The sequence below is a fragment of the Vitis vinifera genome, chromosome 7, assembly GCF_030704535.1.
Source record: "Vitis vinifera cultivar Pinot Noir 40024 chromosome 7, ASM3070453v1".
NCBI classification, from domain to species: domain Eukaryota; kingdom Viridiplantae; phylum Streptophyta; class Magnoliopsida; order Vitales; family Vitaceae; genus Vitis; species Vitis vinifera.
Window position 1 is genome coordinate 14,104,724 of NC_081811.1, and position 17,458 is coordinate 14,122,181.

General features: G+C 34.9%; 1 protein-coding gene across 3 annotated transcripts in view; it reads left to right on the forward strand.

Annotated features, from left to right (window-relative positions):
* The first annotated feature begins 551 nt into the window (after positions 1–551).
* LOC100241672 (O-fucosyltransferase 1) overlaps positions 552–17,458 on the forward strand; it is a 47,634-nt gene continuing 30,727 nt past the window's right edge. The window contains exons 1-5 of one of the 3 annotated variants that reach the window (XM_010654301.3): positions 709–1,054; positions 1,203–1,264; positions 1,747–1,915; positions 13,523–13,601; positions 13,727–13,797. In XM_010654301.3, the coding sequence (XP_010652603.1) occupies positions 1,019–1,054; positions 1,203–1,264; positions 1,747–1,915; positions 13,523–13,601; positions 13,727–13,797 (417 nt within the window). In that variant the 5' untranslated portion in view covers positions 709–1,018. Of the gene's footprint in view, positions 1,055–1,202; positions 1,265–1,746; positions 1,916–13,522; positions 13,602–13,726; positions 13,798–17,458 lie in introns of all 3 variants that reach the window. The other 2 variants (XM_010654302.3, XM_019221229.2) reach the window with 2 other exon arrangements.

A 17,458-nucleotide genomic window follows, 5' to 3' on the forward strand; every position in this document is an offset into this window, starting at 1 on the left:
TTGCTAATATCTGTAAGCTAGCAAGATGCAACTCGGGACTAGGAAGAAATGTGTAATGGGTCCTTTGTCACTGACATTGACAAATATTGAAGGTCAGTAAGTGACTTATGCACTGATAAGGTAGTCCATTCCTCAAAATTTTCACTATCATCCTCAAGAATGGTTACCGTCTTCTCCTTGAAACATTTGAAAAATGCCATCCTACACAAAAAAAAAAAAAGGGGGTAGAGAGAGATGAATAAAATGAGTAAGTTTTTAAACACCACTATGCATTTAAGTCAAACTAATTCACAAGAGGGAATATTTTAACACTTAATATGACTTTAACTTTACAAAAATAAAAAAAATAATTTTATAAATTATTATAAAAAATTATTTTTTAGAATTGTTTTCTACAACAGTTATGTAATAATTTTTGGGAAAAGCTTAAAATATGACCAACTTAATAGAAAAGCCTATAAAAATAAATAACAAAAATCGTCGTGTGGTGACAGTCGCATGTATGGGTCCCACTTAAATGCAATCTCGGCCGACAAAATGACTCTCATCCTAAGCCGTGAAGGCGGCCTGTGACTGTAGTGATTATTTGCTGGGCGATTCTAGAGTGAGTCAACTCATTAACAACTAATGTTTATGTCTGCATGTCTCCTCTCTGCTTCGGCACATCAGATCCAAATTTAAAAGAGAGGAAAAGTCAATTAAAAAAATGAGGAGGTAAGTCGCATTCTCTCTAAAACTCCTTTTATTTATTTATTTATTTATTTTTTATTTTTTAAATTCATCTCTCTTTTTGTTTGGTTTTGTAACTTTTGTTAGAAAGAGTGGGAAAAAATTGAAGGAAAATAGAAAATTTTTTTCGATTTTTTATTTATTTAAATCTTGCGTTTTATGCTGTTTTGATTTGGAGAAATTGGAAGCTAAAATTGCTTGTATTTGGCTCCGATGTGTAATGAGGACTTCAGGATTCGAAATTGTGGTTTTCTAGTTCTTGCTTTTGTCGCGCTTTCTCAGCAATCAAATGGAGCTTGGAGCTTTCTTTCACTCTCTAAAACACGTACATTTTTTTCTCTCTGGAAGTCTTTTTCTGTGTCTTTGAATGCAGAGGAACCAAAAGTGAAGCAGCGCAATTCTTCCTTTTCTCTCTCTTTTATTTTTTTGGTTTGAATTTTTGCCTTTTATGCTATTTTGATTGGAGGAATTAGAAATGGAGAGAGAATACGTCTCAACTTGCCGAAAGTTTGTACATTGCTCGATCCTCGAACAAGTAAATGGAAACTGTTTGTTTGTTTTTTTTTTCGGGTTTCTCCCCTTTCTGTCACTTTCTCAGCAACCAAACGATCGTGAAACACTTTCTCTCTGAAAAGATGTTGATTCGTTCTCACTCTTTGCTTCTGTCTTTCTTTTGCTTCTCTTTGGTTGCTGGGATAAATGGGAAAAGTAAAGGAATATATATATATATTTAAAATTTTAATTCTGCATCTTATGCTAGGAATTGGGAATAAAAGTAGAATTTCATCTGATCTAAGCTGAATGTTAGCATGTTTGGCTCGATCAAGTGATGAGAAATTCAGACTCGTTCATTTTCTTCCTCTCTTTGTTTTGTTTTGTTTTTTTGTTTTTGTATTTTTGTTTTTTCCCCTTTCTCGCTTTCTTTTCTCAGCAACCGAACGAGTGTAGAACTCTTTTGACTTTCTAAAACATCTGCATTTCTCTCCCTTTTTCTCTCTGTCCCTCTTAATGTGGTAGGGCTGGAGATGCATTGCGAAGGAGATATGGGTATAGGCAGCCGCTGAAGCAGCTGAGTTGGGGAGTGAAGGGATTCATAGGACGGCTTTCAGTGTCATTAATCATCCTATTGATCTGCAGTGTCTTTTTCTTAAGCTTTGGTCCCAACTCTTCCAACAGCAGAGTGGAGGTTAGTTTGATACAGCAGTTTGCTTTCTTTTTCTTAATTTCGAGTTCATGATAAATCATGGAAAATAGCTCTGGGTGTGAATTTTTGACCAAATAATGTTAATGGCCACAAAAAAAACATAATACAACTGGGTTGTTGACCTACTCTGATACCATGAATGCAGTGAAGGAAAAAATGTTTCCTCTCTAATTTTTCAGTATAAGTTGGTCCTGGGTATTTAACACAAAAGAGTTGACAAAAAAATTGATAAATAAGGAAGATATTCCTAGCCTAATTACAGATTTTATAGCCTAATTGTAGACCTGTTTTTAATCAATTAAACAACTATATAGATAGTTGTTACATGCACAACTATTCAATTGTGAAATTTTGAATTATTCTTATTCACAAAAATCAAGAGATAGACGGTAATTCAAATCAATTCAAATCTTCTAGCATCTAATTTACAATTGTACATGAAGAGTCCTACAAGAAGAAAAATTCGAACTAATTTACAGCTGTATAAGAGGAGTCCTAAAAGGAGAAAAGTCCTAACTAATTTACAATTGTGTAAGAAGAGTCCTAAAAGGAGAAAAATCCTAAATTATAGGACCCAAACTTTCAGCACTACCCCTCAAGCTGGTGAATAGAGATTCCTCATTCCTAGCTTTCCTATAATTCCTTGAAATGTGGTATTAGCCAACCCTTTAGTTTAAACATATGCAAGTTGGCCACTTGTCCCAATATATGGATTGCAAATAAGACCACTATAAAGTTTTTTCTTTATGAAATGTCGATCTACCTCCATATACTTTTTTCAGTCATGCTAGATGTTGATTGTAGACTTATTATCACAATAGAGTCTCATAGGGCATGTGCACTTGATTTTAAGATCATCTAAAATAATCTTAAGCCATAACAATTCTCAAATTCCATGACTTATTGCCTAGAACTTTGCCTTGACACTTGATCTTGCTACCACTGGTTGCTTTGTACTTCACTAAGTAACTATATCCTCTAAGAAAAGTTCAATACTCCAAGTGTTGTGCATGGAGACACTTGAAGACACATAACCTTTGGATCTAACGGTTATGTGTATGAATGTGAACAAATGACACACACCAAAAACCTTCAGACTCAATGTATAGAAGGTATGACAATTAGGAAAGAATTTTGCAAACACTTCCTTGAGACTTTTGAATCCTAAGACTCTAGATGAAACCTAGTTTATAAAATGGGCAACAATTAAAACAACTTCCCCCCAATAAGATTTGTGTTGCTGTTTTTCAAACAATAATGCCTGAGTAACACTAAGAAGATGACCATTTTTCCTTTCAGCAAGCTCGTTTTGTTTGGGTGTATCAATAAAAGATGACTCATAAATCATCCCCTCTTTTTAAAGTATGAGGACAAAACTTGATTGAAGTAGTCCCTTGTATTATCAGTTGTAACCCTTTTTATACAAACCCCAAATTGATTTTTAACCATGGGATGAAATATGGGAAATATATTGTTCACTTTAGACTTTTGTTTCCATGTTACCCTTGTATAATCATTATTAAATGACACAAACCATTTAGCACCAGAAACATTTGAAACTCAAGATGGACCCAAATATCACTATGCACCAAAGCAAATGTAGGGAAGTTTTGGTACTAAAGGAAAACAAAACATATTGATGCTTGGCAAATTCACATATGTCACAATGGGAACTGTTTACATCCATTGATTTAAATAACAAAAGAAATATAGTTTGAAGAACTCTAAATGAGGAATGCCTAAGATGAAGTGAAATCTCGCCTTTATTGAAAGGTGTAGTTTCGGTCAAGAAGGATAGAAAAGACTGTTTTCTTTTTTTTTTTTGCCAACACACTGACTGGTTTTTTCAAGGTAGTAAATCCCATCCTTTGCCCTAGCATGCCCAAATGTCTTCCCCTTAGTGGTTTCGAAACACGCTATAATTTTGGAAAAAGGTTACACAACAATTTAGATCTTTGGTTAATTTATTGATTGACACTAGGTTAACCAAAAGTTTAGGTACATGTAATGCACCTTGTAAAACAATAGATTGGGTGAGATTCATTTTTCATTGACTAGCAGTCATGGGAAAGGAACCTTCGACAATAGAAATATTTTTGTTACTAGGCAAGGACAATTTGAAGAGAAACAGAGAGAAGATTGGGTCATGTGCTTTGTGGCTCTTAAGTCATTGACCCAAGAGTCAGTGAAGGACAAATCTGAGGTCCTTAAAGTATGAGAAATGGAAGGCTTGCCTGTTTGTGCCAAAGAATACATAGCCGATTGTTTATCAAGAATGCCTAAAAAATTTCTCAGTTTTTCTATCTTTTCCTTGTTTCCCTCTCCAAATTCTTCACTGTTGAAACTCGATTTTTCTTGAGGGCCTCCTTCACAATTTGTCATATTTGCTTGACTGTGTTGCTGCCATGCTTTATTTTCCCCATTCCAATATTGATTCTGAGATTTTCCATGGAGTTTCCAATACTTCTCTTTGGTGTGTCGAGGCTTCTTGCAATAGATACATCAAAGTTCTTCATGGTTGGGATTCTTTGAACCATCAGAATGCCCAGTTTCTCTAACAAGATCAGGCTGAATTTGTTTGCCTTTGTAGCAACCATGACAGAACTGTCAATAGAAGATAGTTTGAGCATCACACCTCTTCAACTTTCTTCAGCACAAACGTTGAAGTTGACTTCATTCATGGATAGAAGTTCCTCTTTCCTAGGACTTGGACTTGCACTTGATTGAACACCATATTGAGCCTATAAGAAATTCAAAAATTCGTTCTCTTTCTACAATTTTTTTGAGAATTATTGCATCTTCAATGCATTTCATTTGAATGTTCTAGTAGTAGTCAATTTCCTGCCACAAATTCTTCATGATATTGACATATTTGGTTACAGATCTAGTTCCTTGTTTTGTGTCCGAAACATTCACCTTGATTTCGAAAATTTAAGCAAAATCTCATACCCTTGAATAGGTTTGTCAGATAGCTTCCCAAATGTACCTAGTCATTGTAAAAAACGTACATGGTCCACTAATTTCAAGGGTCATTGAATTCCATAACTAAGACATGATATGGAATCCTCTTCATCCTAGTTGTGAAATTTTGGAGCTCTGGGCTTTGGTCTTGTGCCGATTAAATGACTCAAATTTCCTCTACCCTTTAGGAAGGTTCGCACCAATTGAGACCTTTGAAGATAATTCTTCTCGATAAGGTAGTAAGTAGCTTGGAGGTTATGTAGTTTGGCTTAATGGCGCTTTGAATGTTGTCTTGGTAGAATTGGTGGTAGGACTATGGTTTGAATCAGAAAAAAAATTGACAATGAAGGGTGAGGAATCAAACACAACAATGAAGGCTGAGAAATCAAAACACCACCAAAATATATATATATATATATCAAATAAGGACAATTTTTTTTTTTTTTTGATTGGAAACGACATAGAGATATATAGATAGAAAAAAAGAAGTACAATAAGAAGGATGAAAAATCCTCCCGCCAAAGAAAACTAAACTACAAGAAATTACACTGTAAAACAAGAGAACTCTCTATAATGGACCAATCCTTATGGAGTACACACCGCTAACCAGTCAAGTTGTAACACATTAAGGGGAGTCCCCTTAAAAACCTTGGAACAGAAAGCCCAAAGAGAAGCAAGGAAAACAATAGAGTCCCAAAGATACTCTGAATTCCTTGCTTTATCCTCAAAGATCTCCGAGTTTCTTTCCCATCACACAACCCGAATTAGAGAGTTGCTCGTAGTTTGCCACAAGACTATCTCCCTCTTAGATGAACCAAAACCATTAAAAAAAAATTGATGGATATCATGTCAAAGATGCTCCTCAGGGGGACCCAATCCGTCTTGGCTAACTGAAATAATCTGTGCCACAACCCAATCGTCAAGGAACAATGAAGGAAAAGGTGATCTACTGATTCCCCATGCTTCATGCACAGAATACAAATATCAGGACTAAGGGCTTTGTAGGGTCTTCTCACTTGTAGCATGTCATTAGTATTCACCTTCTTGTGTGCCACTAACCAGACAAAGGACTTCACTTTGATAGGGACTTGAGAATTCCAAACGAACTTAGAAGGGAAAACCTGAGGAGATCCAGAAAATTGAGATAATGCTAGAAATAAAGATTTGACTGAAAAAAACCCTGAAGAAGATAATGGCCAAAATCTGGCATCTGGAACTGAAGGAGATAGATGCAATCCATCAAGTTACCGCATGAGGCCTTCTAAATCCTCTATCTCAAAATCTGAAAGGTTACGACTGAAATTAAAATTCCAAGAGAAAGGACGAGTAAAACCAAGAACTGAAGAAATAAGAATATTTTTATCCAAGACTACTCTAAATAGTCTTGGATATTGGGTTCCCAAAGGTTGGTCCCCCCACCACAAATCTTCCCAGAACCGAATTCTTTCCCCATTTCCTACCACAAATTGAGTAAACAAGGAAAACTCCTGAAATACTTGTGCAATAGCCTTCCAAGGACAGTGATGTGACCATCTGACAAATAAGGACAATTAGTATTCAAGGTTTTCAACAAATACACTAATCACCTAGAGTTGGCGTTGATACCATGTAAAATTCTGAATTATTCTTTTTCACAAAAATCAAGAGATACACCAGAATATATATATAATAGGAAAGTATAATTCTTGATATATATAGTAATTCAAATCTCCTCATAACTCATTTGGGTCCTACTAGGAAAAAAATCCCAACTAATTTACAGCTAAACAAGAGGAGTCCTAAAAGGAGAAAAATCCCAACTAATTTACAGTTGTACAAGAAGAGTCTTAAAAGGAGAAAAGTCGTAAATTCCAAACTTTCAACACAAATAACCATACAAGAGTAATTATAGAAAGAAATATGTGTGATTAGGCCCATATTCAGTCACAAGTCTTCCAACATTTTATTTTGACTGTTGTCAGCATACAAGACGCATGGAAGATTCAAATGAGTAATTATTTATGCTTAGGAATGGATTTAGAATAGTTTGTGAATTCAAAGGGGATAGAGATTTTTACATTAGCAACATGTGAAATGAGTTTAATTGACAAAACCCAACTTTAGTTTTATCAAGTTCTGCTTGAAATTAACAAAATTGCTCAGGCTCTCTTCCAGCTCTTTAACTTTTCTATTCCATTGCCTGGGCATATTTTATCATGTAATTTTGTTGCCAGCTCATCAGAACCACTCAACCACAGACCATAATTTCTTATAATGAGACACCAGCAAGAATAATACACACTGGTCTTGACATTTGACATTACATCCAAAGCATGGCTAGACACGAACTTTCAGATGCACCTAGAACTCTTTGCTTGGTCATGGTCTGAACTTGATGAATGGGGCGGATACTGTGTCATAATCATATTCTCACTTACTCGCTATTGTTAACTGTAACATCATCACTAGTCATTTGGAGTATTGATTGGATAAGCATGATCAACTCGATATTGATTCTTCCTATGCACACTACATTCAGTTTTTAGTAGTGATAATTTATTAGATGATTATCATCTAATGATTATTTTTGTTTTGATAACAAGCCTTCCCATAGGCAATTGTCTCTCGTTTTACAGTTCCTATGGATGTTCAGATGGATTGCATCATGTACATAACATAGAAAGAAGAGAGAAGCTTAGGGTTCTATCTCCAGTTCTATATGTTTATATCGAAAGGAATCTGTCTACACAGTAAAGAACAAAAAAACCACTGGTAAAAGAAAATGATGGTGGTGGCATTCCCCTTTAAACTGGTGTGTATGTCATGAATACCCTGGTTGCCATGAATAATATGAAAATTAGCCCTTTTACTCCTTTGTCAAAACATCAGCAAGTTGATCGTAGGTCCAAGCCAGAATTTAACTTCATTATGAAGTGCCTATTAAACTCAATATGTTTAGTTTTGTTATGCTGAGCAGGGTTATTTGCAATATTGATGGCAACTTTATTATCATAACAAAACCTCGTAGGAATTATATTCAGGATGTGCAGAGTGTTTTCTAAAAGGTATTTGAGGTACACACCTTGAGGCCCGCCTCAAGGGGAGGCACTGAGTTGTAGCTTTGAGTCATAGGCTTAAGGCAATGTTTTAAAAGGCTAAAGTGGTCTTGAGGTGAGATGTAAGCCTTGAGCTAAAACAAGACATAAGCATCAACTTAAACATAAAAAGAAGAGATAACAGTAATAACAATAGAGAAGAAAAATGTCAAAAATGATAACATTCTAATGTAAATTAAGAATAGAATAATAAGAAAGCTACAAAATTCATAATAATAAAGTTAATTGTTGTAATTTTTTATATTTCTAAGTTGGATCCTCTTTCTCTTTTCCAAAATCCCACCCTTTTTCATTGCACCATCAAATAGTAGCGTTTTTAAAACCGGACTGGACTGGACAGGACCGACCGGTTGAATTGGTCAGACCGTCAACCGGACCTTGATCCGGTCTGGTGCATGCTTCGTCTGGTTCCGGTTTTCTTTTGTTGCAAAAATGGATTTAAAGTGTGCAACAGGAGGACTTGAACCTTAGGACTAAAGGTTCAAGGTAATATAGAACTACCATTCTGCTACTTATCTAATGATGTTAAAATTGTGAAACTAAAGAATACAATATGTATGTTATTTCAGAAATTCAATACAAGTAAAATAATCTAATCTCTTTTAAACATAAAATAATATCTATCTATCTATCTATCTATCTATCTATATATATATATATATATTTTCTTCAATATTCAACCTACATTTTCATATTTAAATATTATGCATATTTTATTTAATAAAATTTAAATTATTACTATGTTTATATAAAAGATGAAAAAAATAAATATCATTGATTTTTATATATATATATATATACATATTAATTTTTTAAAATTATTTTTAATTTTAATAAAATATAAATTATGCATTTGTGATATCATCAATTCGATTTCGGTTTAACCACCGGTCCGACTAGTAAACCGTGAACTGGGAACTTTTTCGGTTCAATGACTGGTCCGGTTTTTAGAACATTGTCAAATAGTCTTCAAAACTACCATCATCATCCCTAATACGATTCTCTAACATATCTTTATCTTATTTGATTGCTCTACTATCATTGATACGACCTTATTGAAGTGTGCTTCCTCAAATATGCAATGTTTTAGTGTGTTTTGTACTTTGAAATGTCTGTCTTGGGTCTTGGTTAAACCCTTTGAAAAATAACTGATGAGCTATCTTTCATTCAACCCGTTGAAGAAGGAAAAAGAAAATAATTGAAAAGAAGAAGAAGAAGATGGGGAAAAAAATAATAATTAAGAAGAAACAGAGGTGCTGTTGGAGAAGAGGAGCTGTTGGACTTTGCTGCAGCTTGCTTGGATTGACATTGATGTGGAGAATGATAGAACTGATTCTTTGGAGGATCCTACTACTAGTGATAGTGATAATGGTGCTGAAGGCTATTTGATGGAGCCATTAGACAGAGTTGGACTGTGGGAGACAGAAAGGGACTAAATTAGAAAATATTGGAAAGAGAAAGTGGTTAATTTTCTTGTTATGGGTTTAGTTGTTTTCTTATTATTATAATTTTTATGTCATTTTATTAGTATTTTTATCCTTTTTAGATTATTTATATTTATTTATTGTTTAAGTTGAGACTTACACCTCATTGCTCGAGGCTTATGCCTCACTTTTTATGGGCAAAACATGTCAAGGCCACCTCTAGCCTTTTAAAACATCAGATGCATATCCCCCTAATAAACTTCCCATACACAACATATCACTTGCTCCATCTCTCATTGCTCTAAACTTTGCCTTTGCACTACAGTGAACAAAGAGGACTTTCTTACTTTGGTGATGTATTAGGTGACCTCCAACAAAAATTCAATAACTAAAGAAGATCTGCAATCAGTTACTGCATCTGCCTAATTTGCGTCTGTTTATGATTCTACTGTTAAATGAACTTACTTACAAAATGAGAGATTGATGGGGATGAACCTTTCAAGGTTTCCTTCGTCGGCCATTTGGAAAGTTTATGTGCAGCCTAGAGTGAGTTTTTTTGGGTGGGAAGCAACGTGGGAAAAGGGTCTTACCTTGGATCAACTTCAAAAGAGAGGATGGCCTTTAGCGAACAGATGTTACCTTTGTCAAAGGCACGAAGAATCAATAGATCACATTCTTCTCCACTGCGCCATGGCAAGGACTCTTTGGGCGTTGCTTTGCTCTCTTTTTGGGGTGCAGTGGGTGCTGCCAGCCACTGTTAAGGCGACGCTTCTGGGATGGGATGGGTCTTTTGTGGGAAAAAAAGGAAGGGAGTTTGGAGAGCAAGCCCTTTGTGTCTTTTTTGGACGGTTTGGAAGACAAGGAACAAAGTTGCCTTTGAGGAAGAAGAGCTGTCAATCCAAAGACTTAAGAATTCTTTTGTATATTTCCTTTGGTCGGAGATGAAACTGTTTATAAAATATGGTACTTTGATTTTAGTTGATTTTATTGATTGGGTGGGAACCCGTTGAGGGTGGGGTTCAGGCTGCACCTACGTCCTTGGCATCCAGCTAGGGAGTGGGGGGTGTTTTTTTCTTTGTAATCTTTAAGCCGCTGCTTTGGCGGGTTTTTAATACAATTTTATCCTTTACGTATCAAAAAAAAAAAAAAAACCTTTCAAGGTTTCCTCACAAGAGGGAAAGGGAACAAAGAAATCCTAAATTGGCTAAGTCAAGGGTAGAACTCTGTTCATTTGGGTTTTTTGGAGTCAAAGTTTCTGGTAGTTGGTTATATGAGTCTTATTTAGATTTAGAAAGTTTTCTTTGATGGAATTTTCTTACAATGAGTTTTTTTCTATATTTTGAGGCTTATAGAATAGATTGATGATAATGCATACTTTGCAAGATTTACTTATGTAACTCTATTATCTTCTCTTTTGAATGAGGCTCCTAAAAGGTGTTTGTAGAACTTTAAGGTTTATTCATTCTTTTTTTTCTCTAGGTGAGGCTTTTAAAAGGCTTTGGTGAAATTTTAAGGTTTTTATTTTCTGTTTTAATTTTTGAAAATCTATTTCTTCTTCTTAATTTTCTTTTTTCTTTGTTGTTGCTTAGTTCCCTCATTCCCTTCCTTAAATTCTAAAAAAGGTGAAACTCTAGCTCGCCCTTATTTGATTGAAGTAACCACTTTAGGATTATCCTACATCGTAGGCCTTTTTTAATAGATATTAGCGACCCTTTTTTTAAAACTCAAGGACACAAAGGCAGGAGAGAAGTTTACAGGCTGTTGAATTCAGATATCGTGAACTTCTATACGATACCTCAATATATGCACCTCTTTTGTTACACATAAATTTCCTAATCATAGCGAGATAGATCAACTTTTTATTAAGGTAAAATCCCTATTTACGAGACCAATAACACATAAAAACAGAAAATACACAAGATTTATAGTGGTTCACTCAATGTGAGAGCTACATCTATTTTGCTGTTGCAAAATTTCCACTATGATCAGAAAGCCAAATACAAGATGATCTTAGGCCTAGTACCACTCCTCTATTATCACACACCCCTACCCTAAAAAGGGTCATCCTAATAATCCCTTATATAATGAGAAAGTTAGGGCAAACAAATACATGTCTAGAATTACTAAAATACCCTTTAAATAAAAATTAGACTTCACACAACTTAACCCTTTTCCATGAGCCTCTAGCATTGTCTTGAATTATCAAGAGGTTATCTCTATGCCTTCATACAAATGGTAATTGTAAATGATCCTGTTATTGAAAGGCATGCATCTTAGCATATTCGTGCCCACTTTTTAAGTGTCTAATAGAAAATTTGTGCACAAGACAAATATGTCTTTCTTAGACCCTTTAACCTTCTTGAGTAAGTATAAAAAACTTCCCATATCCTTAATCTCAAACTTCTTGGTCAATTTCCCATTTCAACATCATCATTCTCTACATAACAATGTCATCCACATTCATGATAAGAGTAGTAATCTTCCATGCAAAGCACTCACAGACAGGGCATAATCTGCTTGACTCTACTTATACCCTGACTTCATATTGCCTTGCCCAAGAACATTGTTGTGGACTGTTGATGTTGTTAGCTAACAACATAATTCCTGTAAAAAGCCGCCTTCCAAAAGGAAAGATATAAACTGACTCAAAGAAATATACACCCATAGATGCTACTTTCAGTTAGGAGCAGGCTGATTGCATTTATAGTCTTTTTGAGTTGGAGAGGAACTAATAAATGGATTTTCTAGACAGTACTTTCTCCGCAAATGTTTGGCTAACTTCTCACAAACACCCAAAATACAATCATGATAAAAGCACGCACTACCAAATAACTAGTAAGGCATCAAGAAACCAAGCTTCCACACCAAAAAAAAAAAAAGAAAAAAGAAAAGGAAAAAAAAAAGAAAAAACATTAAAACCAATGTCTTTAATCAGCAAAAGATCCATAAAACCATCTTCCTCCTCCAAAAAGAAAACATAAGGAATGATGGGATTTGGGCAAACATCTCTCTGTGTTGATTGGATCCAGAAGAACCTCTGGAAGGGCTGAATCAAGAGATTGCTTAGAGTGACTCCATTACTCCTAGCCAAAGAAGAACCTGACTAGAAGAACTTGAATCAGTGAGATCCATGCAGGAAGACGAATCCAGTGGTTTTTGGGGGATCGGTTTGGGGAATTAGGACTGCAGTAGCTTACATCAGTTACATGGATGCTGACTTCAGCAACCATATCAACTTGTTTTGGCTCAATGTTTTTGATATCTGATTAATGGTTCTTACAGATCGCAAGTTGGATTTATAAGTGATTAGTTTTAGTAAGAAACTGGAGGAGAGAGAAGATGTGAGGACGGGCTACAAAAGATAAAGTTTTCTCTCTCTCCAGATCCTTAGATTTATGCTAGAAGATATTCAAAATGGAAAAAGTATGATTATGCTGTCTGGACAATTATAACAATAAAACTAAAGGTCAAAAAACCTACTATGAACAGAAGGTTGTAATGATCTTGAATATAATCTCTAGCCCATATTTTTGAGTCATAATGTAAGGCTTTTCATTTTTAGTTGAGTTGAATTCTGATGATTTATGGATTATTAACTGTACTCAGAAGCAGAGGCTCAGAGCCGAAGAAATCCTTTTAGGTTTTGGATAAAACATGTCCTTGAGGCTTGGCTTTGGTGGCAAAGGAGTTGGTGGGGTTTGACATAAACTAAAACAAAGTTACCTATAAGAATAGGGTCTTGGATGAAAAATATTTCAAATTGTGTAAAGTTTTACTCTCCCTTTGAATACTCTCTCTCCCGGTTTCCTGTTAAGGATAGTAAGAAACAACATTTCTAGTGCTTGTCATCTTATCTATGTTGTGGATTGCATAACCCTGCAAATGCAACATGAGGATTTTGGCAAGCCTTTTGATACTTCAAGCTTAATGGATTTCGGTATTTTTGCATTTATTTAGATTAATAATGTTAGATTCATTTATTTTATTGCAATTTTATAGACCCTATGGATGTACCTTAGTTTAACTTTCATTGTCAATTTTCATCATCATCTCATTTTCCTAGATCATTGAAAAGAATATTTCATAAATCTCTGAATGTCCTCGAGCAGGTAAATGTGGATGATCTTTGGGGCACTGCTGCTTCTGGTGATTGGAGACCATCATCAGCTCCACGTTCTGACTGGCCCCGTATGTAGCCGCTCCATGCTCTCTCCCCAAATGTCTTATGTCTTTGTCTTCTTCATAGCAAATATAAATTTGTAAATAATATTATTTTCTGATTGTAAAATATCTTTTTGTTCCATATCTGTCAGCTCCTCCTCTCGAGGGTAATGGTTATTTGCGTGTTCGTTGTAATGGTGGTCTGAATCAGCAGCGTAGTGCAGTATGTATCATTTTTTGTTGGAACTACATGTTTTAATAACATATTGATTCACTTGATGTCTTTCTATATTTTTATCCATTTCTGAGGTGGAAGTTATACAGAAGCCATTGCTTATTTTCTTACTTGCTTTATCTTATGTGGTATGAGTTGGACATTTGGGGTAAACTGGTTTATTATTATGGATAAAAAGGGCTTGAAGGTCTTATGCTCACAATTATATGAAGACTTGCAAGGTCGTGAATGAGTTTGTTGGTATGCTCCTGTGATATGCAGGCTGGTGTGAAGCTTTGGGATCAAGTGCTTCAACACCATTCTAAGTATCTCTTATCCAAGAGTTCTTAGGTATTCCCACCATAATGGTTATGAAAAATTAGTGAGGACCTATTGAGCAACTTGGGGAGGATGGCTAATCCTGAAGTGGAATGGACTCTCCGACATTTTGGGCTGCATGAAAGTTATTTATTTATTTATTTTGCAAAGAAACAATGAGTTCATTGCATTGAAATATTGAGTAAAAAGAAGGATGAGAACTCCTTCCAAAAAGCACATGACACTTTATATAGAGTCTGATAAAAAAGATAGATAAATGTATACTAGTACAAAAAGTTAAATCTAGCTACAATTCACGAACGTATAAAGTCTCCTACAAAGGAAACTAATGAAATTGAGAGAGGAAAACTCTAATTTTTCTTATTTTATAAACAGTAGAAGGAGCTAGAATATATGGGAGAAGTAGGACAAAAGACCTGTCATTGAATCCCTGTAATTCTAGTAATAACAATCCCTCAAAATAAGGGATATATGTGGACTGAATTAAATTAGAGATTTTAAATACAATCTTACTTATCTCTTTATTTAAAATAGGAAATAAAATAAAAACAATAAAATCAGAATCCCAAAAGACTAGGAAACTAATTCCTAAAAGTTAAGAATTAAATTGGAAATACACACTTGCCCTGAAGTTGGGAAATATTTGTTAATCATTCCCAACTTGGAAGCCGATTCTTCAAACTTTTTTCTTGAAAGGGCTTTCATTAGCACATCAATTGCTTGATGATGTGTGGGTGTATGAATCAAGTTTAGTATCCCTTCTTTAGCTCTTTCTTTGATGAAATGATGATCTAGCTTCACATGCTAAGTCCTATTGCGATGAATAGTATTTTTAGCAATATTGATTATAGCCTAATTGTCTTAGAACACCATTGGTTCTTTTGTTGAAATTTTTAATTCATCAAGCAATATTTTCAGCCATATTGCTTCACATATACTTTGAGCTAGAGCCTTGTGACAACAAACTGCTTCTTGCTATGCCAAGTCACCAAGTTTCTGTATATAAAGGTGTAATAGCTAGTGGTTGATCTTTGATCTGTAATTGATCCTATCCGATCAACATTTGGGTAGACTTCAACTTCCTTACTTGTTTCTTGTCAAAAAAATATTCTTTTTCCAAGAGTCATTTTTAAGTATTGGATGATCCTATAAATTGCCTCAAGATGTTCTTCATTGGGTTTGTTCATGAATTGACTTCCAACATTAATTGGAAAACCTATGTCAGGCCTTGTGTGAGAGAGATAAATGAGCTTTCCAATAAGTTGTTGATATCTCCCTATGTCAATTGGGTGATATCAACAACTTGTTTATAATTTTGCATCCTAACATTCCAATATCTTTCAGTAAGTCCATGATGTACTTACATTGAGAAAACACAATGCCTTTTCTCGAACAAGAAACCTCCATGCCTAGAAAGTATCTTAAGAGTTCCTAGGTCTTTGATTTCAAAATCTCTAGCAAGAATTTCCTTTAAGCAGTCCATTTCTTCAGTATAATCCCCTATCACAATAACATTGTCAACATAGACAATGAGAATAGAAATCTTTCCATTTGGAGAGAATTTGGTGAACAAGGTATGATTGACTTGCCCTTAAGAGTACACATGCTTCTTAACTGCTTTTGTGAACTTGTCAAACCATGCTTTAGGTTATTGCTTGGGACCATACAATCACTTTTGGAGCTTGTAGACTTTGTTAACATTGATTCTTGTCTTAAAACTTGGTAGAATTTCTATGTGCACTTCCTCTTCCAAGTCACCATTAAGGAAAACATTGTTGACGTCTAATTAATGAAGGGGCCAATCTAGGTTAGCTGCTAAGGATAACAAAACCTAAACATTGAGCTTAGTAGTAGGAGCAAAAGTCTCTTGGTAGTCTATGTTGTACGTTTGAGTGAATCCCTTAGCAACAAGCCTTGCTTTGTAGCGATTTATACTTCCATCTTGTTTACACTTGATAGTGAAATCCATTTGCATCCAATTGGTTGTTTCCTTTCCGATAAATCTAAAAGTTCCCAAGTACCATTTCTTTTTAGAGTATTAATTTCTTCCCCAATGGCAACCTTCCATTATGATTTTCCTGAAGCATCATGAATACTTTGCGGGATTTCTACATAGGATAGATTAGTGAAAAATGCCTAATATCTTGATGATAAACCATCATAAGAAGCAAAATCGTGGATAGGATATTAGGTAAATGCTCTCACAACTTTCCTTAATGCAATAGGAACATCGAGATCATCATTAGCAATATTATCAATTTGGATTTCATGAGAAGTGTTACTTGGACTATTTGGACTTGGATTGTTGAATTCATATTTTTGCTCAGGAGGTGTGTGATCCTCTATTTCCTCTTATGGTCTTTTCCCCTTTGAATAAATATGTAGCTCATTATTAGTTGCAGGTTGAGTATGGACAAGAGTAATCAGATCTTGGTTGTTAGGAAAAGTTGATTTGGTGATGATGATGTTAGGCTCAGTTTCCGATGGAATGGAGGGAATGAAGGTAGGCTTGGTCTTGGTTTATGATGGAATGGAGGTATTAGGCAAAAAGTTGCATTCTTGTATAGTTGAGTTCTCCCCTTGAATGTAAGTTTTTGGGAAATATGATTGGTTCTAAAAAAAAGTTACATCCATGGAAGTGTAGAATTTTCTAGTGATAGGGGAGTAGCATTTATAACTTTTTTTAGTGAAAGAGTAGCCAAGAAAGAGACATTTGATGACCTTTGGGTCAAGTTTGCTTTGGAACTATTCATGGATATGGACAAATGCCATAAACTAAATACATTTTTTGGGTATTTGGGTAGGAGAGGAGAAGAGTTTGATGAGGTGTTTGAAATTTTAAAACTCTTGATGGAATTCTATTAATGAGGTATGAGGTTGTGACTCTGTGAGGACTGCCTCACCCCAACAATATTTGGGAACATTTATATTGAACATAATAGAGCTAGCCACTTCAAGGTGTCGGATTTTTCTTTCTACCACCCTTTTTTGTTGAGGTGTGTCAATGCAACAACTTGATGCACTATACCATGGCTCATTAGATACTCCCCAAGTATAGAATTGAAGTAATCTTTGGCATTATTTGATTTAAACATCCGTTTTTTTTTTGGATCATATTGTTGAAATTATACCTATGAGGATTCTTCCTCTTACTTCATCCTGATTTTTGTTAAGCCCAAACAAGAGTTTAAAGATTCTTTCTTTCTTAACAATCTTTTTATACTTGAGATTACATTCCAAACAGCCAGGTGTAGCATTATCAAAGAGGTCTATTTGTTGCCAATATCTATTTAGAGTATTGAAATATTGAGTGACACTAAGTTCTCCTTGA